Consider the following 26,909-nt stretch of genomic DNA (forward strand, 5'->3'; position numbering starts at 1 on the left):
CAATAAATTAGCATGAATCTAAAAGCAAATCTAAATCAAATCTATTAGCCCTATCAGCATGAATTTAAATAAATTCATGTCTTCTTCTACTATATTCGTCTTATTCTATCCCCATCTAATCCTATGTCTTCAGCTTGTAGTGCCAGCCCTGCTCGTATGCTTCATGCTCGTGATGACCTCGTTCTTACCCAAACCTGGCGAGCCACAACCGCGCCTGCTCTCACCCTGGATGTACGAACACCAATACATGTTCCTCAAGACCAACCCTGGAGGGAGCCCCTGGGCAGGGGAATATGAGAAGGAGATTCTGGGTCCTATCGGTACGTAGAGTTTGCTCCTGTCCGCCCAATTTTCAATGTTTCCCTTTTATTATTTTATCAAGTTATGTGTATTATGCCAGCCACTCACTATCAGGTACTACATGTGCTCATTAGGTGTCAGGTGTACCTGTCATCAGGACTACCTGTCGTCAAATCTACCTGATAGTGAGTGGCTGACCTTAGATTTGAATAAGCTTAACCCAAAACTTTGTACTTACACCAAAGCTTCAGTGTGGGCTTTTTGTGTGTGACGTCTGTAGTAACAGCTACCCACCAAGGAAATGTCAGGATATAGCTATCACAATCACAAATAGTTGGGATTTAACCTGTTCTTTGTTTCCATGAGGCTGATAGAACCACAACAATTTAATCAACCTTGATTTAACTACCCACAAAAATTGTTGTCTTTAAACAGACTTGTCATTCAACTTCAAACGTCTGCCACATGATGTACCTAAACCTAAAAGTTTCACATTTCTCGTCAATATTTCTAAGGCCAGCCACTCACTATCAGGTAGACCGGTACACCTAATCAGGCCCACCTGTCAGGTCTACCTGATAGTGAGCGACTGACCTAAATTGCGTGTACTCTTATCTGTTTGTTTAGGTCTAGGCACGCTATGCATCAAAGATCCGCCCCCCTTCCAAACACGAGAGCTCGACCTGACCTGTCCTTCAAAACAGTCCGACGACAAACCCCACTCCTTTTTCACTCCCCGAAGTTCTAATATCTCCTACGGATCATGCTCTTGTCAAAGCGGGGCTCAACTGTGTACTTCTTACCCCGAGGTCCCAGCACAGCTCCCTGTGGCATCCCACGATATTATGTTTAACGTGTCGGATCGGGATTTGAACCGGTGGATTGTCAACAGTTTCCGCCAATATGCGGGCAAGTTGGAGATGCATCCGCTAGATATGGCGCACTGCACGACCGGGTCCATGATAGGTGGGGTGGAGCTCGGGGTTCGACTCCCGCTGAGGTCGATGGCCTTGCCAGGGTCTGGGAATGACCTTGGAAGGGACAATCCTGTGAGGTCAGAAGGGTCCCCTAGCTCAAGAGCTCTGAATGATGGCAGTGGATCTGGAGTTCGCAATTCTGCGAGGTCAGAAGCCTCTGGATTTAACAAAGAGAACATCGATGTTAGTACAGGAACTAAGAAGTCCAGGAGATCCGTGGATTCCTCCATATCCAAATCTGAAATGAACATTTCCGGTGAGAATGCTGTGAGATCGGCCAAGTCTCCTGCATCCAAATCTCTCAATATTGACGACGTTTCTGGAACGGACAAGTCTGCAAGGTTATTGGATTCGCCCAGAACTGACAAGATGGACAGCGGTACTGGAACTGACAATTCTGCATAATATTTCCGGTGAGAATGCTGTGAGATCGGCCAAGTCTCCTGCATCCAAATCTCTCAATATTGACGGCGTTTCTGGAACGGACAAGTCTGCAAGGTTATTGGATTCGCCCAGAACTGACAAGATGGACAGCGGTACTGGAACTGACAATTCTGCACAGACAGCCTCTTCGACTGCCAGATCTGAAGAGGTCAACCTTCCTGGAACTGGAAATTCCGTCACTTCGACAAGTTTTAAACCCCATTCCTCTGTCCGATCTGACAAGGCTGACAGTACTAGTGAGACCTCTTCTCTGACAAACCCCAGTCTGTCTGCCAGCACTTCCGATAGCCCAAAGTCCTCTTTTCGATCTGACAAAGCTAGTAAATCTGACAATACTAGTTCTACTGAGACCGCTACTCTAACAAGTCCCAGTCTGTCTGCTAGCACTTCCGATAACCCAAAGTCCTCTTTTCGATCTGACAATGTTAACACTAGTGAAAACTCAACTCTGACAAAGCCCAGTCTGACTGAAACTTCAACCCCAACAACCCCTAGACCGTCCGTCTTCCCACCGGACCCTGTCAGTGACAACGTCAAGGTGTGGTTCAACAACAAGGCCTGGATTGCCGCCGTCTCCTTCATGAAAGTCACTCCGACAAGTTCTAAACCCAATTCCCCAACAACCCCTAGCTCGTCCGTCTTCCCACCGGACCCTGTCAGTGACAACGTCAAGGTGTGGTTCAACAACAAGGCCTGGATTGCCGCCGTCTCCTTCATGAACGCTGCCAACAACGTTATCCTGCGCGCCTCTCTTCCGTCTAATGTGAGTCGGGACGACTACGCCATCGTGGCTATTAATCACCCGATGAACCTCACTCACAAACAGATGGCGCTGGAAACACTGAAGAAAGCGGGGACTTCGATTTTGGTAGCGGTGACTGTTCTTTTTGCCATGAGCTTTGTTCCGGCCTCGTTCCTTATATTTCTCATAGAGGAGAGAGTTTCCAATTCGAAACATTTGCAGCTCGTGTCCGGAGTGAACAAGCTGGTCTCAACAGCAGTTAGAATGTTGGCAATATTTCTATAGTGTTGGGGGGAAAGAAAGAACTATTGGAAAGAATATCACAAATGCATGATTATCCTTTGTAAGGTAAATACTCCTATAGGAATTGTAGAAAGCTTCAGCATTGAAACTGGTTTAGCTCAAGGTAGTGTGCTTTGTCCATTCCTATTTTATAGTCCTTATAGATCGATTTTATTTTTTGAAAATATTTTCTGTCCTATTTCGGACTTTTATAATATTCAATTTAATTTTGTTTAGATGGCCAACCCCCCTTTTGTATGAAACTTCTTGTTAAATACAATTATTCATTATCTATCTATCTATTTTCTGCCCTATCCCTTCGCCTCGTTTGATTATCAACTTTATTATTTGATTTATTTTCAGGACAGTAATACTGGATGAGCCTACCTCGGGGGTGGATCCCTACTCTCGAAGATCCATCTGGGAACTCCTCATCAAGGTGTATTATGCCAGCCACTCACTATCAGGTACTACATGTGCTCATTAGGTGTCAGGTGTACCTGTCATCAGGACTACCTGTCGTCAAATCTACCTGATAGTGAGTGGCTGACCTTAGATTTGAACACACATCTTTGAAGTCTTTCATTAGAACAGAAAATGAAAATTAAATTTTTGACCTTATACAGTTATTTTTTTGGAGTTTTGATTTGGATTTTTCACTACTTTTTACATAGGAATTGACCATTTATTAATCATTTTTACCCATTTGCAACTGCTCCATTCTCTTCCAGGACGATACTCTAGAGTATGTCAACCAATATCTGAAGGTGATCTTCCTCATATTCCCCCACTTCTGTCTGGGCGAAGGTCTGATGAAGTTGGCTAACACCTATCAAATTGGCTTTAACAAAACCACACCTGGCCTGGGAATGAAACACGCCAGATATAACTATCCCGAACAAAGCTCCCCTGCAGGCAACACAGTAATGTGTTTGTGCGGATGCGCTTCTGCCCATCTCCTAAACTCTGATCGGTCAAGGCTACAGCGTGAAGGTGCGTTGTGCCGAGGGTCGTAGTGCGGACGCCCAGACCTACCTCAGCCTGAACCTCCCAGTGGCAGTAACACCTATTGGACCTCATCCTTCGCCAATTCGTACGGCACCCGTCTGGTAGCGGTCAACATCTGGGCCTGGCGTATGATAGGTAAGAATCTAACAAGACACTTCCCTGGTAAACAGGAGAGCGTAGGTTCAATCCCAGCCGAGGTATAGAATTTTATCGTCAAAAGAATTCTGCTGGAGTAAATGAACTTTTCAGTCCTATGCGAGCAGTATAAATAAGCACTATTATTATTTTATTGTAGAGGAGCAACCTCCGTGACCGAGTGGGTATCACACTAGGCTTGCACTCCGGAGGTCCCGGGTTCGATTCCCGGCGGGGCCGAAGTTTTTTCGGCTCTGTGCTTGGAGTTTGGGGTGCACTCAGCCTCGTGAGGGTGAGTATGTACTTTAATCGAGTAGCGACCAGTGGCGGCATTACAAGTCAAAAGAAACGAGTGATGATAAATGTATGATGATTGAGTAAGTGAAAGACTTGTAATACTGTGACACCCACAAAGTTGTGAAAAAGCTCTCCAAAGATTCATGATTTGATTTGATAGGCAAGAATCTGACCTGTAATACGCATAAAGTTGTGAAAAAGCTCTCTGCTTTACCACAAAGATTTATCATTTGATTTGATAGGCAAAAATCTGGCCTGTAATACGCATAAAGTTGTGAAAAAGCTCTCTGCTTTACCACAAAGATTCATGATTTGATTTGATAGGCAAGAATCTGACCTGTAATACGCATAAAGTTGTGAAAAAGCTCGCTGCTTTACCACAAAGATTCATGATTTGATTTGATAGGCAAGAATCTGACCTGTAATACGCATAAAGTTGTGAAAAAGCTCTCTGCTTCCTTATAATCTATGGGTCGTGGTTTCGATTCCAACCTGGGACGGACTTTGTCCTACGGTTCGTTCTTTAAGGGGCTAGCTTTCTCGTATACTGTCGTCCGTCCTTCTCTCTTCGATTTCAGAACGATAAGATCTTGGCAGTTACAGTTCTCTCTATCACACATTAAAAAAAAAAAAAAAAACTGCTGTAACTGCTGAGGTACTTCGCCTCGGGTGGGAATCGAACCAGCGATCTAGCGCTTACAAGATCGGTAACTATCAAACCTCTTGGAAAAACTATGATATTCTATTTTCCAGGTAGAACAGTTATCTTGACCACGCATTACATGGATGAGGCAGATCTCCTAGGGGATCGTATTGCCATCATTGCTGCCGGCAAACTCCAATGTTGTGGATCCTCCGTGTTCCTCAAGAATAGTTTTGCCCGTGGCTATTATCTATCGCTCGATATGAAAAGCGCTCCGCAAAAGTACAAGGTGAATAAATTGACTAATAATCTTTTATGGCCCCTGCCACAATCTGAGTTTCAACTTACTTTGAGCCCGCCTTGTTAGCTTGGTTCGTAGCGCGTCTCCTTGTAAACGCTAGGCCGCGGCTTCGATATCCGCCCGGGGTCGATTTAATCCTTAACGGATGATGTTCGTTCTCGGAACGGCTGGCTTTCTCCTATCCATTCCTTCTCTCTTGAATTTCGGTACGACATGACCTTAGCCTTAGATAAATTGTATTGTCCTTACGGAAACGATTCCGATGCCAAAAGGGGGAAAACGAGCTTCTGAAGAGGGAAAATTTCGTTAACTTAACATGTTTGGATTGTTTTTACCCCTTCTTGATCATATTTGTTGAGATATTGGGGCTATTAGACAGTCTAAATACTTACTTACCTTCCGTTTCCGGAACCACCTTTAAATCTTGAACTTCCAAAAGTTTGCAACTCGAACAGCTCTCTGGTTGGCCTCCTTTAGATCATCGTGTGTGCAGGTATTCTCTAATTGATCACAGTTGAGAAGATGTTGTTCGTCCTGTGTTGCACCACATTCACACTTGTCGAAATAAAGCAGTAATATCTAATATGTATTTGGAATATTGATTTTTTTCCAGACTATAACACAGGACCATAATCATACTGACCACTCTTCCAACCAACCCAGCTCTGATCCTGTACCAGGTATGTAATATTGTTGATTCAATATGTTGACTTGAGCTTTATAATCAGTAGGGCATGGGTTCTGTACCAGTAGCCTGCTCCACGAGTATAAATTGAGGACAAAGCTCCTGTTTGGCTACTAAAACTTCTAGGTTCTGTGTGTGCTCACCTTTTAGCATTAAACTTACTGGTCGAAAATTTTGTACTTTATGGAAAAATTGACATAGCTAATAGCGCCCGGACTGTAATGAAAATCACCAGTGTAGGGCAGCCATCTTGTAAACAAAAGTACCCTAACTTATGTGCATTGTTATTATCAGATTATCACTTTTACACTTGTCACTTTTATTATTCCACACTTTCGTGGAACATGCTACAGGCCGTGAGATAGATGCCATGCCTATCTCACGGAAAGCAAAGCATAGCAAAAAAAAAAAAAAAAAAAAAAATCGACATTGTCCAGCCACTCACTATCAGGTACTACCTGTGCTCATTAGGTGTCAGGTGTACCTGTCATCAGGACTACCTGTCGTCAAATCTACCTGATAGTGAGTGGCTGACCTTAGATTTGAATAAGCTTAACCCAAAACTTTAGGACTGTTTGTACTTACACCTAAGCTTCAGAGTGGGCTTTTTGTGTGTGGTACTTACACCAAAGCTTCAGTGTGGGCTTTTTGTGTGTGACGTCTGTAGTAACAGCTACCCACCAAGGAAATGTCAGGATATAGCTATCACAATCACAAATAGTTGGGACTCAGCAAGGAGACCCCACTAGGTGAGGTAAAAGAAATTGAAAAAGAAACGTATATGGAAAAATAAAAATAAAAGAACAGGAGAAAGGAAGACAGGATAGGAGAAAGCCAGCCGTTCCGAGAACGAACATTATCCCATCAGGATAAAATCCGTCCCCGGGCGGGAATCAAACCCGCGGCCTAGCGCTTACAAGGCAGACCAAGAACATACTTGTCAAGAAACAATGAAATATAATTGAAACTAAAGAGGAAGATTGAACAAATAAAGAAGAAGAAAAAATCAAGAAGAAAAATAATTCTAACCATAAAAAATAAATGTGTTAAAAAAATAAACTTCCATTTTATTATTGTTATTTTTTTACAATAATTCCCTTAAAGTACTCAAGTACTTTAACACATTAACCATAAAAAATAAATGTGTTAAAAAAATAAGCTTCCATTTTATTATTGTTATTAGGTCCTACATTGGGTACTGTCCCCAGTTCGATGCTCTCAATGATCGACTCACGCCGAGGGAGCACTTGGAGTTTTATTCCCGAGTCAGAAATTTGCCGAGCGTCCTACTCAATACGATTGTCAATGAGAGTCTGAACAAGTAAGAATTCAATGTTGCTTTATATTTATATTTATTTAAAAAAATACCAAAAAGAACAACAAATCTATCTCAAATTCTTTGTGGTAAAGCAGAGCTTTTTCGCAACTTTTGTGGATATCACAGTATCACTAAGCCTCCTTTGCAATCAATATCCATATTTCAATAATCTTTTTTTACTCTGGTAATGTCGCCACTGGTCACTACTCAATTAAAGTAGCTACTCAATTGTCCTCACGATGCTGAGTGCACCCCGAACTCCAAGCACAGAGCCGAAAAAACTTTGACCCCGCCGGGAATCGAACCCGGGACTAATATCGAGTTTGAGGGGAGAATTTTTAACGGCCGAATTATTTATTTATTTATTTATTATTTTTTTTTGCTTATAGCTCTTAAAAAATTACACCTTCATATCTGGATTATAACAATAAGTGATATATCGTATATCTCTTATTAATAAGATGTCATGTATTGTGTTCTCTTCCTTGCCCATCAGGTTTGCCCTAGGTCACTATTCAGATCGTGAGGTGCGCACGCTCTCTGGTGGTAACAAACGGAAACTATCGACAGCCATAGCGCTCCTGGGTAATACCCCTCTGATATTCCTGGATGAGCCAACGAGTGGAATGGATCCAGGGGCTAGAAGGTGAGTGATATCCTCAGGGGGGGGGGGACGGTATCCTTAAACGTTAAGGGTCGTTCTAGGAATGGCTGGCTTTCTCCTATTCGTTCTCTTGCTCTACGATTTGGGGGAAGCTAGGAAAGTGGTCACCCTCTGCGTTTTTTTTTTTTTTATTCTGCTTTTTGTTTGTATTTGTATTTTTTTTGTTTTGTTTTATTTTTATATTATTATTATTATTATTATTATTGTTTTATTTGTATCTTTAATTTGTATCTGTACCAAATACATAAGACCTTGTTTAGACTGCGGTAGTAAAGGGAATTTTCAGTCTCATTTCGGCAGTATAAACAGGGTATATTCTATTCTATTATTCCAGGTTCCTATGGACCTGTATCGAGCGAGCAGTGTCGGAGGGTCGCTGTGTTATACTCACCTCTCATAATATGGAGGAGTGTGAAGCTCTGTGTACCAAGCTGACTATCATGGTAAATGGACAATTCACTTGCCTGGGATCCGCCACTCATCTCAAGTCAAAGTAAGTACCTTGAAGGGTTCGATGCCCACGATCTAGAAAAAAGTGCACTTGTATTTCGATCACTAATATTTCATCGGTTTACTTTCTTGTCCTCTTTACTTGACACACTTACACAAAACTCTTACACAACAAGCTGGGTCCGTCCCTCCGGGAATTTTTTTAGCCCGTAGTTTATTCGATCGTGATTAAAGAAAATCAGTACCTGTGTACCTACCTAATTTGTTTAATATTCAGTTTATTATTATTCTTGATTTGATTTTTCGATTTTACTTTCATGTAATGATTTAAAATCAAGACCAGAGCCCGTTCTCCCTTTATTCCCAATATAAGGTTTAAGTCACCCATCCATTTATTGGCCTTCCTCGGCGTAGCTTAACATAGGTCTAAAAGTGCTCTTGTATTTTGATCACTAATATTTCATCGGTTTACTTTCTTGTGCCCTTTACTTGACACACTTACACAAAAACCCACCTGAGGCTTAGGTGTAGGGGCAAACAGCCCTAAAGGATGGGTTAAGCTTGTGCAAATCTAGTTTAAAACTCCTTAAAGATAGCTCTCCTCTCTTATAGGCGGTAGGTATCCGATTCAATTCCCGCCTGGAGTGCCTTATCCTAAACAAATAAGGTTTGCTCTCCGAAGTGTTCTCTTTAGAGCTGTCCTCCTTCTTAATACTTTCTATTACAATAATTATAGCGAAAGTATACTATATGTAATTTCTTTTTTGATTTCTTTTCCAGTGGTAACGCTCTTGCTTACCACGCAGAAGGTCCCGGGTTCGAATCCCACCATCGACAAAAATTTGTACTCGTTTTTTGATTGCAAATATTTCCACGGGTTACTTTCTGGTGTTCTCGTGTTGACCCAGCACCTAAATGGGAAGTATGGTGTCTCTTCTCGCCCGCCTGATGAGAGGCATATTATGGGATGGGCATGCTACGACACAGACCACATGCGTCTAATGTAGCAGTTGTTTCATTGCTACGAAATAAAAACGGCGCTGAAACACTCATCTTTAAAATTTAAACCAAAATTAAGAGCTCCGTTGTTACAGTTCCCTCTATGAAACATTTTCCAGGTATGGTCAAGGCTACAGCGTGAAGGTGCGTTGTGCCGAGGGTCGTAGTGCGGACGCCCAGACCTACCTCAGCCTGAACCTCCCAGTGGCAGATCTCGTGGAGACTCACGCCACACAACTCCAGTATCGGATATCGGGGGCCGTGTCTGATCTTGGCGCTTTGTTTCGTACCCTCGAGAGTGCGAAGACGGAAGCGGGCCTAATCGTCGACTATTCCCTATCGCAAACCTCGCTAGAAGACGTAAGATTTTTCTGCTACTAAACCCATGTGGTTGTGGTTATGTTTTGGGTTAGGCTAGGCTTGAATTGATCTTTTTTATTTTATTATTATTTTTTCTCTCTCTCTCTCTTTTTTTTACAGTCCTAGCAAGCCTAACCAGGTACATAACCACAACCTCACAACCAGTAACTCAGTAGGCGTCCGTAGCAGAGCCCTGACCCTAGCCTAGCCCCGACCCAAAAGAAAATGAGCCATGTTAATGAATATAAGCGGCCTCAACAGAGCATTGACCATAGCTCCGACCCTCGCTGAAAAACTGAAAATGATGAATTTGAGCTGAGATTTTTTTCTAGGAGGGTCGATGGTGCGTGTGCTGTCTAAAGGTGTGTCCATAATCGACAATCGATGACTGTTGACTATGTGTGGACACACCTTAAGAGGATCACTCGTCCAGATCTTAACCACGCACAAGGTTACTTCGGTGACCTCTGGGGAACTGGTGCGTTCAATGTGCTTTTACCGCGGTTCTCCCGTTCTTTTTACTTTCCTTATCTTAAAGGAAGGAAAGTAATGTACATATTTGCTTTCTATTACTAAAGTATTCTAGCTTATGGACACACCATAGGATCACTCGTCCAGATCTTAACCACGCACAAGGTTGCTTCAGTGACCTGTGAGGAACTGGTGCGTTCAATGTGCTTTTACCGCTGGTTCTCCCGTTCTTTTTACTTTCCTTATCTTAAAGGAAGGAAAGTAATGTACATATTTGCTTTCTATTACTAAAGTATTCTAGCTTATTTCAGACGGATTGGTGTCTTGTCTGTTTTCAGGTATTCCTGAAGTTCGCCAACGCTCAGGTGGATGAAATCAAAAAACCCAAGCCCCTCCTCAGCTATAAATGTTAACTTTCATAAATAAATGGATACCAAAGGTACAACAACAAATATGTATTGTATTGTGTTGTTAAACCCATAATATACACGAGATCTTGTTTAGACTGCTGGGGTAAAGGGACTTTTTAGTCTCATTCGAGCAGGATAAGCAAGGTATATTCTATTCTACTTAATTTCGATGCCTCCCCATCTAGGACGTGGTATCATCTCTACAATCAAACGCGTCCGGTGTCTATTGTAACACAGAGCTGATGAATCAACTCATCATCAATGAAAACAGTAGCTACTACGCGGCCAGACTATGTAATAGTTCAGATGTCAAAGCTCAAGCCATTGCCAATGTGTGGGCAGATTTGTTCACCTCGCCCCGCTTTAAAGCCACGGTGAGTAGATTTCGGCCTTTGAAATAGAATCCTACAATTAATATTTGAAAATATTTCTCTCAAGGTGTGTCCAAATCCAAACATAGTCGACCGGCCGTCGATCGATGACCTTTAGGGAATGTTAGTACTTGGCTTAGAGGATTCTTTTTATTTCAATAAAATTATGATGATTAAAGTATGTAGGTAGGTATATTGGTACAATAAAGTCAATTCAAAACAATTCCCTCTCTTTTTCTCTTCCTTCCTCTCTCTCTCTCTTCCTTGTCAACTCCCTCCCTCCCTCCCTGAGGTAACCTTTCCCACTGCTAAGGTCATAGGTCGTCTAGAAAGGTCATTTTCCACATTGAACTGTTGAGACACGGTCAATCAAAAAAGCTTGTGTGAAAGAAAGGCTAGTTTTTTTTTTTTTTTTTTTTTTTTTTTTTGGGTGTGGGGGGGGGGGGGGAGTGTCAAAGAGGTTTTTTTTTTTTTTTTTTTTTTTTTTTTTTTAAGTGTGTGTGGGGGGGGGGAAGAGAGGGTATATGATTGACGTTTTTATACTGAGGTCAACACTGCTGTCCTTTGTTTCATGTCAACACCACAATAGCGTTATGTTTTGACTGTTAGGAGTTATGAATGTTATGATGATGACGTAGTTTAATGGAAAGTGTGTGACATTTCAACTTAAATAATTTAAAGTCAACAATATCACAATCATAAAAGACGATCATGTTTTAATATTAAAGGGGATGAGTTGTAATATCAAATATATTCACCTAAATAGCTGAAGTCAAATACATGTCGATCAAGATTCGTAGGTTTGTACAAGCCGCATCTTTTGTGGATGTTTGCCCCTACACCTAAGCCTCGGAGTGGGCTTTATGTGTATGGAGTTAAAATCTCTATCAAACAAATGACTTGATATAAAAAGACCCCATTGGTGACTTTGGTTAAAAATCTCTAATAGGGAGCTATCTCCCCGCGTTGTTTTATTTCAGTACTCTCAATATCAGGACATCAATAGAACTGTACCCGCCATTTTGCCGATACTTCGTATGTATACTAGAATGATAACCAGTACGACAACCCTACGGAGTGTTAACCAAATGGTTACGTAAGTGATTTACATATTATTATTAATTTATGACTTTACGACAGGACTTTTTCCTTTCAACTTATGTAAGGTCAGGATCGCGCTTTGCGACAACTCGCCTTTTTCAGTATGATTTAACCAACTCTTACATTATCCTTATATGGGACTCCCAATTTAGTGAGAATATTTCCCTAGTGTGTTATGCCCGGGGCCACAATCTGAGTAAAGCAAAGCTGAAGCGAAGCAAACTTGGATTAAGCAATGCTAAAAAAAATTAATTTTGAAAAATCAACCAATTAGATTGCTTAATCCAAGAGTGATCTTAAACCTACCTTCCTACCTAGTTTAAACTCTTATTGTGGTCCCAGCCATTAAATATTTTTGAAAAATAAGACAAATTGTTATAGAGTTATGAGAAAACAAATGCAAAAATCATTGAGTTGAAACTTTGAACTTAGTTCGTTCGTTCGTTCAATTGTTCTGTCCTCCATACAGTCTGTTTGTTTGTTACGTTTAACGAGCTATTTAACACAGTCTGTTGTTATATTAAATTTGGTCCTCTTGTTTTACATAGATATGTCAGATATGGCCGTACAATACGATAGATTAACAGATGTGACTGGAAATCTGATTAGGATGGAGCAGGCATTCTTTGCTGTACTACTTTATTAATTGTCAGAATAAGTCTAAGAATTTTCTTCCTGTAGTCTACAATTATGGGTCTTTGGTTTTACAGGGATATGTCCGATATGGCCGTACAATACGATAGATTAACAGATGTGACTGGAAATCTGATTAGGATGGAGCAGGCATTCTTTGCTGTACTACTTTATTAATTGTCAGAATAAGTCTAAGAATTTTCTTCCTGTAGTCTACAATTATGGGTCTTTGGTTTTACAGGGATATGTCCGATATGGCCGTACAATACGATAGATTAACAGATGTGACTGGAAAAAATGTCACCAACTTTAGATTTGAAATCTCCGGTGATTTGCCACATATGAGGGGCATACTACGGAATGCGTATGCTACAACCCAGACACCGAGAGTCAGTGGACTACATTGGTAGCAGTTGTTTCACGAAATAAAAACAACGATGAATCACTTCATCTTGAAAAATAAAGTGTGATTTCGAGTAAAACGCTACTCGTTTAAAGTAGAAGTAGCCACTCAATTGTCCTCAGGAGGCTGAGTGCACACCGAATTCCAAACATAGATGAGTTGAATCCTCTTCGTCTAAAACTTTAGCAAAAATAGCTCATGTTTGTGTCGACTGAGGAATAATTTGAGGCCCTCGCCGGGGATCAAACCCGGGACCTCCGGTGTTATACCAACTTGTCCACGAAGGTTGCTAACTAATCAATACTTTTTCTATTAATTTTTCCAGGGTGGACAGGATAAGTGATGAGTACATTCAGAATTCTACCAAACCAGACGCGGAGGACACAAATATCACCTCGGAAATCACACTCACTCCATTCTGTCAGGATTTTTACAAGCTCTTGAACAAGTTGTTTTTCTACTACAAAATCATGATCGAAACTTTCTTTAGGTAAAGTGCCAAGTTCGATTCCCTCCGTTCCGATAAAAATATATTTCCCCATCCGTGGCAAATAAATGGATGAGTGGCTTAAAGGAGTAAAGGGAGAACGGGCTCTAGTCTTGATTTTAAATCATTACATGAAAGTAAAATCAAAAGTAATAATAATGATAAACTTCAAGAAATTAGGTAGGTAGGTACATAGGTACGATCGAATAAACTACGGGCTAAAAAATTCCCGGAGGGACGGGCCAGCTTATTAGCCATTCTTTTTCTATTCTAGGGGCAAGATCTTATACTACCCTCACACTCCCGCTACAGCTAGAGTTATGCAACGTATCAATTCTACATTCCAAAGTATACATGATGTCATGTCCCATCTCACCACTAATGTGACCAGTGTCACTCAACTGTTTGACAACTTTAGAACATTCCGGGTAAGTTACTATGTTGGTTTTATCTAATTGCAGCCATTTGAGGCTAAGGAACTAGAAACTAGATATTAATAAGCACCATTCATATTTTATTTCAGTTCAATTGAGAGAACTTCTTTCGTCTGAGTGAGGCTCAGTGGAATTTATTCATTTTTGGCGTCCCCCCTCTGTAAGGTTTCCTCCTGGGGATCCTCTGGTTCAAAAATGGATTAATGGGGGTTGATATGCCCCAGTGTATTTTTGTCCCAATATGAGTCTGAAATGCACTGAAAACAACATTGATTGCCAAGTAGTCCACAAAGTGAGGTTAAACTCCGTTAAACTCTTCGATTGAGCAATCTAATTGGCTAATATTTTTCAAATCGGCCAATCAGATTCCTTAATCCAAGAGTTTACTTTCCACATCTTTAAAGAAAATAGATGTCAATGGAAATAGCATAAAGAACTTCTATTTTCTGTCAATAAATCAGCTCCTGAAACTTTGTATGATAGTTTGGAAAGGTCACCTGTCCTGCTAGAAATCACTCTTGGGCCAGCCACTCACCATCAGGTACACGTAAGTCCGCCTGTCTGGGGTATCTGATAGTGTATGTGCTCATCAGGCAACGGGTAGACCTGACAGGTACACCTGATCAGGTCCGCCTGTCAGGGGTACCTGATGGTGTATGTGCTCATCAGGTATCAGTTAGACCTCATCAGATGTACCTGATAGTGAGTGGCTGGTCTTGGGAATACTTTCACTACGTAACATTACCTTACTAGGAGCTGGCTTTTGTCACATTTCCATTCTAGTTAGAATCCATTTCATTAGGTAGTTAGGTACCTAATATCTACTTACTGTTTTTTTCCTACAGATATACCAAACTGATAATGTTAATGTATGAACACTTCACACGACAAAATAAGACCAAAGCCTTCCACTATATGAAATAGATCTTTAATCTGAGCACATGGCAGTGTGCCAGGCCAAGTTCCCTTATTTTACACTCACTATATCTAAACCAGTGTAGTTTTAGATTTTTCCATTTCCATTCTGGTGTACCTCCCTGCCAATGAGAAAAAGGTCAATAAACCTCCTGGAACATTGCTGCCATACTGACAGGCCATTTCACAGCCCAGAGCAATACTGGGTGTCACACCGTACAAGTGTTGAAGTACCATGATACCTGTAGGTCAAAACAGAAGCTCGTTACATATCTTCATACAACTAATCTGGTAGGTAATGTAAAAAAAGCTTTATATTATCTTTTCACCTCTTAGTTTGAATTTATTTTTGATTTATTGCCTTCATGAGACAGTTCAGCGTACTCCTAGTGTAAAAATGTATTGTAAGTACCTGAATTGTTTACAACATCTATATTGACTCCGGTGATAGATGATGTGAACCTATTGCCTCTGTACTCAAGAATTCCTTGACCTCCACTCATATTGTTTGTCTGTGACATTTGTGCTTGGAATTTTCCCCGCCACCTTTGTCCAAACTGATGGATCATGGTAGCATTCACATTACCCGATGGATCCACGTCTCCTGTGAGGATAGAGTTGGGCTCTTGTGGATTTTTCATATCAATGTCTACATAGGTGGCAGTAAATCTGGAAAAAGGTGTAATGAAGTTAAAAAGAGGTTTCCATGAAGAGATTTATCATGCCAAGTAAAAAATAAAGTTAAACAGAGATGAGGTCTGGTGTCTGAGTTACACTGAGCTTAAAAACAAAGTTTAACAAGGACTCAATAACTTGTCCTTACGAGGTGCATGTGCAAGTGAGCTTAAAAAAGTTGCTACCCCTGAAAACTCAAGAACCGTTTGGTATTCGGAAAAATCCCAAAACACATAATATTTCTTTATTTTTAAGGGGAACGTATTTTTAGGGGATTTTAGTTTTTCGGCACTATCAGGGACAGCCCCAGGGGGGTCAACTTCAAAATCTCGAGTTCAATTTCTCTTACCAATATTAAATTTAATATAAAATCCTTACCGATAACCACTTGGGTAGGTTAAACTGGGCAACAGTGTCATGGCCGCATCCAACTATTTGGTATTACACCCGATTTGACAACAGTCTTGAAAAAAAAGCATACAGAAATACCACTCTTCCCATAGTAATAAATAAAAATAAAATGTTGTTATAAAAAAAACTTGTTGTATTTTTATAATAAGCGGGGGGGGTGGGGGGTGCAATCTTGAAAGTTCAGGGTTCCGCAAAGATGTTCACCTTTTGAAAAGGGTTCCGCGGGCCAAACTAATTAAGAAACACTGCAGTATATCATGCTTAGTTTTAGTTTCTTCTGGTGTCAGCAAAATAAAATATAGTTGTGCTCTATGTCCGGTGTGATCCATAAATGGATCACACCAGAAATTACCCAAATTAGGGCTCCGTGCTTTGCGCTAATTCGTGTTTTTATGCTTCGTACACAATGTGTTAATGGTGGACATTGAATCCGATAGTGCCATTATGACATTGATTCTTGGATATTAAGTGCACTAGATATATTGATAAATAATCTACAATACCAGTTGTACAAGGTACAAACATGAGGCACAACAAAGTACATTGACCCAGAGCTAGACCCCTTATCAGCCCAGGGCACAAAGTTTTTTTTTCATGGCAAACCATGCCCATGCCCGAGATAAAACCTAACCTCAAAATCAATCAACCTACCTTTTGTTTTCTTATGCAAATCTTCCATGTTGCCTGGATTGGCAACTTCTTCCTCGGCAACATTTTTGCCTGACAGATCATCACTGACAAGAGGAAAAGGTGCTGGTACCTCTAAAGCAGAAGCTTTCACACATGGCAAACCATGCCCATGCCCGAGATAAAACCTAACCTCAAAATCTATCAACCTACCTTTTGTTTTCTTATGCAAATCTTCCATGTTGCCTGGATTGGGAACTTCTTCCTCGGCAACATTTTTGCCTGACAGATCATCACTGACAAGAGGAAAAGGTGCTGGTACCTCTAAAGCAGAAGCTTTCACAACCGTTACTAATAAAGTTTTATCGTCCCGAAAGCCAATCCGAGCTTAAGGCTCGGAAGGATAAAATCCGCCACGGGCGGGAATCGAATCCGCGACCTAGTGCTTACAAGGCAGACGCTCTAGCCTCGAATCTAACTAGGCTGGCGAATAGTAGCTTACTGCTAGGGTAAAGGAACTCTTTTATTTTAACATTACATTTTTTGAGAGAACTACTTTACTTCCCCTACTCACCTATATGCGAGGCTTTGCCGCCCGGTGCGGCGCACATATCCAATATTCTCTCATTAGGTTGCGGTGCTAATGCCGCCACTGGTTTTGTGAATCACAATAATCACAATTTTAAATATATTTAATTATTTAACAAACACAAGGTAAAGATTTTTTACAAAGATATTCTAGCAAATTCATTGCCATTGTTGGTTGTTCAGGTCACCCTCCAGTCACAGTACGTCTGGGCTAACGTTCTAAGAACGGTCAAAAATTTTACAAGCGATTAGATGAGTGTGAATACTGAATATACTATGACTTGAACGACGGATGTGAATACCTCCTATTTTCTCGCCAATAATAATATTGTGGTCTGCCATATAAGCGCTAGGTCGCAGATTCGATTCCCACCCGAGGCAAACTTTATCCTAAACAGATACGGATCGTTCTCGGAAAGGCCGGCTTTCTCCTGTCCTCTCCTCATGTCTTCCATTTCAGGACGATAAGACCTCCAATATTACAATTATTACAGTTTCCTCTATCAAATTTTATGTTCCCTCTGTCAACTTCTTCAAAAATCTCTGTGTCCAAGATTGTCAAACAGTTCCTATTCCGTATTTCTTCACTCTTTCGACTTTCCCTTCTTATTCTTCTTGAACGGCTTATTATCCTCCATTATTACAGTTTCCTCTATCAAATTTTATGTTCCCTCTGTCAACTTCTTAAAAAAACTCTGTGTCCAAGATTGTCAAACAGTTCCTATTCCGTATTTCTTCACTCTTTCGACTTTCCCTTCTTATTCTTCTTGAACGGCTTATTCTGTTTCTTCGTTTGGAATCCCACCACTTTCTTCTCTCCTCCACTCTTCACCGGGCTCTTCCCCTTGCCAGGTTTTCCTTCCAGCAAGGATTTAGCCAGTTTAGCCTGCTTCAAACGATACTCGTTGGGTATTTCTTCCTTGGGTTTATCAACAGGCTTTCCACCGGGTCCTTTGTTTTTCTTTCCTGCTTTCTTTTGAGGCATGTTTTTGCCTTTCTTACCACCACCTTGTTTGACACCCTGTTTACCATCTCCTTGTTTGGCGCCTTGGTTATTTCCACCCTTGTTAGAATCACCTCCAGACTTGGCGTTTTTCTTCGAAACATTCACACCTTTTTGATTGCCACCGATTTTATTGCTCGACTTCTTATTTTTCTGATTGAGGCCAGTTCTCTTCCCAGGTCCGGTAGTTTTCTTATTGGGTCCACCAATTTTCCCACTAGGCTTCTGAGCATTTCCACCTTTTCCACTGGTCTTTTTCTCGTCACCTCCAGTTTCGTCTCCCTCGTCCGCACTAGTCTCTGTATCGGGATGTCCACTGTCATTCTCCTCTTCCTGTCCACTCTGGCCTTGTCCTGTCGAAAACAAATCGACAAAAGGATGAGAAAAATTAGAACTAACCTAGTTCAAATTAAATTGATACCAAGAGCAAGGAAAACTTAGAGTACTCAGACCCTTGACAAATTGAGTGTGCCTGAAGGCATGTGATGTGTTCCCATTCACTCGGTCCCAAGTTAGCTAGGAGGGTAGCGCGTCTGCCTTAAAAGCTCTAGGTTGCGAGTTTGATTCCCGCGCGGGACGAAGGGACGGCTGGCTTTGTCCTATCCTGATTCCCTTCTGCGAGACGATAACACCTCAGCAGTTACAGTTCCGTTCCCGCTACCAAATCTCTTTGTTCACTCGGTCCCAAGTTAGCTAGGAGGGTAGCGCGTCTGCCTTAAAAGCTCTAGGTTGCGAGTTTGGTTCCCGCGCGGGACGAAGGAACGGCTGGCTTTGTCCTATCCTGATTCCCTTCTGCGAGACGATAACACCTCAGCAGTTACAGTTCCGTTCCCGCTACCAAATCTCTTTACTCATCCAGAGGGAATATCTGCATGATTCTCTCCATGAGGAATTCGTTGTAGGAGAAGTATGTGCACAGGTCTTTCAGTAGGAGACTGGTGTATTCGCAACGACTCCTGAGAACAGAGAAGAGGTTTTCAATTCAATTGTATGTGAACAAAATAATAAAAATAAAGGTTTATTAAAAATTGAAATTGAAAATTGAATTTAAGTTGTTCTTTTTACTCTCTGAAGAGGTGTGATGGAGGAAATCCTAAGGCTTGTCTCACATTGGAAGCGTAGACGCGCGACTTTTAGTAGCGCTTAGTCGGCTGCAAAACCAAAACCTATAAAAATGGTACCCTCTATAACAGGGGTGAACAAACTCAAAGTGACAGCGGGCCGCATTGGAGTTTAAAAGGTCGGCCGCGATCCGCATTCATTTGCAGGTGGCATCTGATCTGGGGAATAACTCAGGGTAAAATTCCATGCCTTGAATGGTCTTTGAACCCATGACTTCCTGATTAATAGGTGAGTTCACCAATGAGCTACCAAGGCAGGTGAACCCCACAATTTAAAATTCTTAGAAACCAAACTAACTTCTTTTGCATAGTTAGCAGAATAATTATATTGGAAACATGTGGCACTCACCTCGCAGGATCTCTGTACTGTTTGAAATTTCCCAGAACCATGAGAACATCTTTGATCCTTTGCTCCACATCAGGGATTGAGAGCACTTTGTCAGCTTCTTCTTCCGAGGGAAATGCAAACACTTCATGATCGGCAATGTTCATCTGAAGCTCCTCATTTGCCAGTTTCCTGAAATATAACAATTAAATGGAATTAGTTTTTGTTTACGGATTGGAGGTTCTTTACCCTTTAAATTGTACAATTGAAGATAAAAATATTACCTATTCAGGTTGGTCTTCTTCTTCCTAGCCTTTTCCTATTTAAATATCTAGGGTTGGCTTTCTTGACAGTAATGTCAAAGGCAAACACCCCATCCCCCAAGCATGTATGATTGAGGAGATTTGAAAGTATTGAAAATACATTTAAGTAGGTAGAAAACCACTTACTCTTCTTTAGCCTGTTTCTTTTTGACACCCCATCCCCCAAGCATGTATGATTGAGGAGATTTGAAAGTATCAAAAATACATTTAAGTAGGTAGAAAACCACTTACTCTTCTTTAGCCTGTTTCTTTTTGAGTTTCTTGGATGCTTTCTCAATGGGTAGTTCATCATCACTTTCATCTTCTCCTTCTCCTTGATCACTCTCATGTCCACTATCATCATCTTCATCATCATCATTTTCACTATCATCGGAAAAGTCATCACTTTCTCCTTGATCACTCTCATGTCCACTATCATCATCTTCATCATCATCATTTTCACTATCATCGGAAAAGTCATCACTATTGTCCTCTTCTTCACCATCATCACTGTCATCTAAGTCATTGAGAGATTCCATCTGTGAAAATTTAGACTGTCAATGTCAGCTTAGAACAATTTGTTCCATTATACTGCTATTATATACAAACTGTTAGTATTTATTATTATAATAATAAATACTAACAGTTTGTATACAGTAAAGAAAAAATTTGATATAAATAAGTCAATGAGGTCTTTGCTCTTGTTATTTCTCATCGTTTTTCCAATGGAGAAATTGTGTTTTAAACCTCCACAAGTTGTATTCACTTTACTTACTTGTTTTGCCGATAGTTGACAAAGCCCTCAGTACCAAAGTCGAGTCCAGTGGGTACCAGTTTGACATCTCTCTTCCTCAGAGCATAGTTCACTACCGCCTCGTTCTCTTCAGGCTGAAATCAGAAGAATCGGCAGCTCAAGTATCTATTGTATAGGGGTGTAAGAGTCCTACATACTGGACTCCGCACACAGGAATTTCGTCAGAAAAGAACCTCATTTCAATGTAATGTAAGTAAACAATGTATAGCATGATGAATACATCAGATCTGACTGGATCACTGAAGTTAAGCAACGTTTCGCGAGGTTAGTATCCGGATGGGTGACCATCTGGACAATCGCGTGCTACTGGCTTTTCCCCACTCAGGCTGGGTGAGTTTAATGAGAGGAGGCAGCTGGGTGAGGTTGATGATATTATCTTCGAAATACACAAGTATCTATTTAAATATCTAGGGTTGGCTTTCTTGACAGTAATGTCAAAGGTGAACACCCCATCCCCCAAGCATGTATGATTGAGATTTGAAAGTATTGAAAATACATTTAAGTAAGTAGGTAGAAAACCACTTACTCTTCTTTAGCCTGTTTCTTTTTGAGTTTCTTGGATGCTTTCTCAATGGGTAGTTCATCATCACTCTTCGATTCCCGGCGGAGTCGAAGTATTTTCGACTCTGTGTTTGGAGTTCGGGGTGCACTCAGCCTCGTGAAAAGCTTGGCAGTGATTGTTATGACAAGGTTTTTAGTTTTACAGGTCTAACTTTCTTCCCCACTGAAATTTCCTCATTTTAAAGCAGTGGTGTAGGTACATAATAATAATAATTGTAACTCACCAGAATAGAGCAAGTTGAATAGACCAGATAGCCACCAGTGGGGGAGCGTGCATTGAGACAGTCAATAGCTTCTAGTATCACAATGAGGCCTTTGCTCTTGTTATTTCTCATCGTTTTTCCAATGGAGAATGTTGTGTTTTAAACCTCCACAAGTTGTATTCACTTTACTTACTTGTTTTGCCGATAGTTGACAAAGCCCTCAGTGCCAAAGTCGAGTCCAGTGGGTACCAGTTTGACATCTCTCTTCCTCAGAGCATAGTTGACTACCGCCTCGTTCTCTTCAGGCTGAAATCAGAAGAATCGGCAGCTCAAGTATCTATTGCAGTGTTTCCCAACCTTTTCTCTACGATCGCCCCCTTTCAGAATTTGTACAGATTATCGGAACTGTGATCGCCTTGACCGCTTTAGCTATACCGACTAAACGGTTAGAGATATGGTAAAAATTAGGGTAAAATAATACTCAAATAAGCATCATTCAATAGGATAAGGAAAGTTCACCCCATCCCCCAAACATGTATGATTGAGGAGATTTGAAAGTATTGAAAATACATTTAAGTAGGTAGAAAACCACTTACTCTTCTTTAGCCTGTTTCTTTTTGAGTTTCTTGGATGCTTTCTCAATGGGTAGTTCATCATCACTTCCATCTTCTCCCTCCTCTTGATCACTCTCATGTCCACTATCATCATCTTCATCATCATCATTCTCACTATCATCGGAAAAGTCATCACTATTGTCCTCTTCTTCACCATCATCACTGTCATCTAAGTCATTGAGAGATTCCATCTGTGAAAAAAATACAAGATGAAAAGGATTGGTATTTTAGCCAACACCTGGGAGCAGCCTAAGACGCGTTTTGTTCTTATTGGAACTCATCAGTTAGACATAGCTCTCAGGTGCTGGCCAAGAATTTGGAAGTGTTATTTATACTTCAGGGATGGAAATTGGGGTGAAACGAGAACCTGCGTTTTCTATGTAAGATTATATTTGTGTTGAGTGTTGTTGTGAGCACCACATTATCTATAATTACTTTACTTATTTTAGCTTGGCTGGCAAGAAGGCAATGGATTTGTTCAATCAAATAGGCAATTGAACTTGGGTATGTACTTAAGTAATCTGTTTTTTTTTTTTTTTTTTTTTTTCCTCCAAAAAATAAACTGATGACTAAAGTGTATAATTCTTACCTTATAATTCTCCCCGTCATCATCACTAGACATTGGTTCATCACTTTCTTCTACATCACTACCATCATCATCTTCTTCTGAGTCGTCTTTATTGAGTTTTGCTTTCTTTGGTTTCAGCCACTCATTGTTCTCATCAGAAAAGCCTCTTTTCTTTTTCTTACTAGATGTGTCATTTTCAAGTGACTGTTTCTTGCCTGTCTTCTTTTCTATTTCTAAACAGTGTCATCACTAGACATTGGTTCATCACTTTCTTCTACATCACTACCATCTTCATCATCTTCTTCTGAGTCGTCTTTATTGAGTTTTGCTTTCTTTGGTTTCAGCCACTCGTTGTTCTCGTCAGAAAAGCCTCTTTTCTTTTTCTTACTAGATGTGTCATTTTCAAGTGACTGTTTCTTGCCTGTCTTCTTTTCTATTTCTAAACAGTCAACAAAAAGATGAGTGCAAATATTAGTAAACTGACAAGATTCTAACCATTCTACTTTAGGTGGGGTTCTAAAATCTTAAGTTATTCCTGAGCATACTCATAGAAAATAGTCTCTCAGCATTCTTTGAAGTAACATGTTATTTACGGGCACGGTTAGTTCAGTGGTAACACGCTTGCTTGCCATGCAGAAGGTCCCGGGTTCAAATCCTGCCATCGACAAAAATTTGTACTCGTTTTTGGATTGCAACATATTAGTAAACTGACAAGATTCTAACCATTCTACTTTAGGTGGGGTTCTAAAATCTAAAGTTATTTCTGAGCATACTCATAGAAAATGGTCTCTCAGCATTCTTTGAAGTAACATGTTATTTACGGTCACGGTTAGTCCAGTGGTAACGCACTTGCTTGCCATGCAGAAGGTCCCGGGTTCGAATCCCACCATTGACAAAAATTTGTACTCGTTTTTTGATTGCAAATATTTCAACGGGTTACTTCCTGGTGTTCTTGTGTTGACCCAGCACCTGAATGGGGAGTATTGTGCCTGTTAATTACGCCCAGGCGATGGAAATTGCCCACGATAGCCTTAGACCTCTCCTTACTCACGTCATTGGCGAACAGAACACCTGTGTTCTTCATTAGAGCAGCTGCAAATAGAACAGAGAGTTACACATATGAAGTTAGGAGTAAGAGGAGCAAAGGGTTGAATAGTAGCTTTTCTTTACCTTAAAAAAATAATGTTTTTTTCTTCTTCTTCTTCTTCTTCTTCTTCTTCTTCTTCTTCTTCTTCTTCTTCTTCTTCTTCTTCTTTTTCTTCTTCTTCTTCCTTGGATTGCAAATATTTCAACGGGTTACTTCCTGGTGTTCTTGTGTTGACCAAGCACCTAAATGGGGAGTATTGTGACTCTTCTCGCCCATCTGATGAGAGGCATACTACGGGATGGGCATGCTACAACACAGACCACATGTGTCCAATGTAGCAGTTGTTTCATTTCTACGAAATAAAAACGGCGGTGACACTCATCTTTTTTAAATAATAATAATAAAAAAAAAACCTAAGATTGAAGTTGGAATATTTCAAGTTAATACAATAATATACACAGATAAATAGACAGGTACATAAATAAACCAAATTACCTTTAACAACATTTATGGTAGGTATGTTCTTTTTTTCTTCCTTTTCTTTCAATCTGGCTTCTTTTTGCAGCTGTTTGTTTTCTTTTCTCTTGGCAATCTTCTCCTGTTTTTTCTTTAACCTCCTTGCTAATCTTTGCTTCTGTCGGTGACTCAATTTCTTGGGTTCTTCATCTGCCTCTGTAACAGAAACCAATAATTTTATGAGATAGGCATGCTTGATAAAGGTTGTGGGTAAAACTACAAGTTAGTACCAAAGCTCTCGAGACTCTTGAGGTCCCTGAAGGGAGGAGAGTGGTTTCAGATTACCATACAGGTCTTGTTAGTTTACAGGACAAAGTAAGTTCCAATTATTAACTCAACAATTTTGTATTTAGGTAGTTTGTCTGTATGTCTGATTCTTTCAACAGAACTCTTGAATGGGTTGTCTGATTTTGATGAAACTAGGCTAAGATCTCATTGGATTTTGGACCCGATTGGGTCCTTAGGGTACCTTTTTCTGAGTGAGTTGTACAGATCACTAAACTACTGGTTGGAAAGGTTGTGTGGCATGATGATCCTGGGGTTTAGAACTTACCTATCAACTTCTTGATGTGAGGGATAATTTCTGGATCTTTTTGCTTCTTAGTTTTTCTTCCAGGACCCTTCTTGGGTCTCTGTCTGTGTGTCTTATTCTTTCAACAGAACTCTTGAATGGGTTGTCTGATTTTGATGAAATTAGGCAAAGATCTCGTTGGATTTTGGACCCGATTGGGTTCTTAGGGTACCTTTTTCTGAGTGAGTTGTACAGATAACTGAAATACTAGTTGGATAGGTTGTGTGGCAGTACCATGATGATCCTGGGGTTTGGAACTTACCTATCAACTTCTTGATGTGAGGGATAATTTCTGGATCTTTTTGCTTCTTAGTTTTTCTTCCAGGACCCTTCTTGGGTCTCTCAGGATCTTTGAAATTGGCTTTTCTTCCCATTTTATGATTTTATTGATAAACTGGTATACCAAAAGAAGGAATTGGTATTTACAAAAATTGATTTCTCACGTGTTTTTTACTGCACCGACTACTTTGATATTTTATAATTTTTTGAAATTTTGAAAATGTAAACATTGCTATGTTTACAGATATGAGAACGTGCGTGAACATAGCCATGAACCTTAAATCTGATTTATCCATGATTTTCCCTTGCAATATCAGACTTGAGGCCGGGGATTACCACCAAGCGAACCAGTACCTATCCTAATTTCGGCTTTGTGTTTGGCATACGGGGTGCACTCAGCCTCGTGAGGACAATTCAGTAGCTACCTGGATCGAGTAGCGATCAATTTCGAGTTTAGGGAACCTATACTATGTAATGAGAAAGCATTGTTTTTAAGCTGTGTCCACACATAGTCGACGGCCGTCTATTATCTATGGAAGGCCGTCTATTATCTATGGAGGGCCGTCTATTATCTATGGAGGGCCGTCTATTATCTATGGAGGGCCGTCTATTATCTATGGAGGGCCCTGAGTGAGTTGTACAGATCACTAAACTACTGGTTGGAAAGGTTGTGTGGCATGATGATCCTGGGGTTTAAAACTTACCTATCAACTTCTTGATGTGAGGGATAATTTCTGGATCTTTTTGCTTCTTAGTTTTTCTTCCAGGACCCTTCTTGGGTCTCTCAGGATCTTTGAAATTGGCTTTTCTCCCCATTTTATTGATAAACTGGTATACCAAAAGAAGAAATTGGTATTTACAAAAATTGATAAATTGATTTCTCACGTGTTTTTCTGTTTTTTACTGCACCGACTACTTTGATATTTTTTGAAAATGTAAACATTGCTATGTTTACAGATATGAGAACGTTCGTGAACATAGCCATGAACCTTAAATCTGATTTATCCATGATTTTCCCTTGCAATATCAGACTTGAGGCCGGGGATTACCACCAAGCGAAATTAACGGGGAGCGCGCCGAGCGCTTAGCGCGACTCCATTATCTCAGAACAGTGTCTCCAGACTTAGTGATTTTTCACTAAATTTAGTGAATTCTTGGCAAATCTAGTGATTTAGTGATTTGAGGTCAAAATCTCTGCAGAATATAATGACCGCCCAGATACTCCGGCGTGGCGCCAATGGGCACCGTGGAATTGTAAATGACAAGGCCCACCTTGGACCACTTTCCTATCGGGTCCAAGTTTACCCCGCGATTCACTAGAGCCTGAAACATAAAAATTGAAAGTTTAGACAGGGGATTTTTTTTTTTTTTATCCACCCAAAATTGCAAGTAATGAGAAAAGACCAAAATTCCAAGTTCAAGATGTTTTTAACAAATTTAAGAAAACTACCAAAAAGACAGTCCGAAAATTATTATTGCTGTAAAAGTTAACAGGAAACAAAAATAAATTCAAAATTAAAAGTAACCGATGTGTTTTCATTTTCTTTGTTTAACCCCTCTCCCACACCCTTTAGCTACACTTCCCTTTTAGTTGACTTCGGAATGTACCTACTTAATGTAACTAGGTAATTGGTCTACTTTTAGTTTGCCCCCAGTCAAATTATCCAGAATAATAAATTTATAACTAACACCGTTCATTAAATAACCAACGAAGGAGATTAATTTTACCTGAGCCAAATCTCGTCGTCTAGTCTTGAGCGTGTTGGTTCGAATGGTGAGAGGTCTCTGGGTTTCACTCGCTTCCAGAAATGACA

The 26,909-nt window shown here is 40.4% G+C and overlaps 2 protein-coding genes and 1 long non-coding RNA gene across 3 annotated transcripts in view; 2 read left to right on the top strand and 1 right to left on the bottom strand.

The window, feature by feature from the left end:
* LOC103524403 (ATP-binding cassette sub-family A member 1-like) overlaps positions 1-26,909 on the top strand; it is a 63,645-nt gene that overhangs the window by 18,521 nt on the left and 18,215 nt on the right. Inside the window, exons 16-29 of the mRNA XM_026833507.1 lie at positions 141-320; positions 928-1,558; positions 1,611-1,895; positions 2,307-2,729; positions 3,109-3,212; positions 3,451-3,668; positions 3,762-3,888; positions 4,939-5,117; positions 5,743-5,809; positions 6,898-7,135; positions 7,629-7,778; positions 8,131-8,289; positions 9,365-9,605; positions 10,415-10,467. Of these exons, the coding sequence (XP_026689308.1) occupies positions 141-320; positions 928-1,558; positions 1,611-1,895; positions 2,307-2,729; positions 3,109-3,212; positions 3,451-3,668; positions 3,762-3,888; positions 4,939-5,117; positions 5,743-5,809; positions 6,898-7,135; positions 7,629-7,778; positions 8,131-8,289; positions 9,365-9,605; positions 10,415-10,467 (3,055 nt within the window). The remainder of the gene's footprint in view (positions 1-140; positions 321-927; positions 1,559-1,610; positions 1,896-2,306; positions 2,730-3,108; positions 3,213-3,450; positions 3,669-3,761; positions 3,889-4,938; positions 5,118-5,742; positions 5,810-6,897; positions 7,136-7,628; positions 7,779-8,130; positions 8,290-9,364; positions 9,606-10,414; positions 10,468-26,909) is intronic.
* LOC113473959 (ATP-binding cassette sub-family A member 3-like) lies at positions 4,922-5,850 on the top strand. The gene is made up of 2 exons (XM_026833511.1): positions 4,922-5,117; positions 5,743-5,850. Exons 1-2 carry the CDS (start codon positions 4,968-4,970, stop codon positions 5,815-5,817), a joined length of 225 nt encoding a protein of 74 aa, XP_026689312.1. The 5' UTR covers positions 4,922-4,967; the 3' UTR covers positions 5,818-5,850.
* LOC113473960 lies at positions 20,661-21,570 on the bottom strand. Its single transcript, XR_003395725.1, has 2 exons — positions 21,482-21,570; positions 20,661-20,770 (listed from the first exon to the last, which is right to left on the bottom strand). It is a non-coding gene; the product is annotated as an uncharacterized LOC113473960 (long non-coding RNA).

The sequence above is a fragment of the Diaphorina citri genome, unplaced genomic scaffold (genome assembly GCF_000475195.1).
Source record: "Diaphorina citri unplaced genomic scaffold, Diaci psyllid genome assembly version 1.1 scaffold97, whole genome shotgun sequence".
In the NCBI taxonomy this organism is placed as follows: Eukaryota; Metazoa; Arthropoda; class Insecta; order Hemiptera; family Psyllidae; genus Diaphorina; species Diaphorina citri.

Excerpts from the sequence above, each read along its gene's own strand:
- LOC113473959 (XM_026833511.1), top strand. The coding sequence starts at position 4,968 with ATGGATGAGGCAGATCTCCTAGGGGATCGTATTGCCATCATTGCTGCC. Across the intron at positions 5,118-5,742 it reads GCGCTCCGCAAAAGTACAAG|ACTATAACACAGGACCATAA; the intron begins GTGAATAAATTG and ends ATTTTTTTCCAG.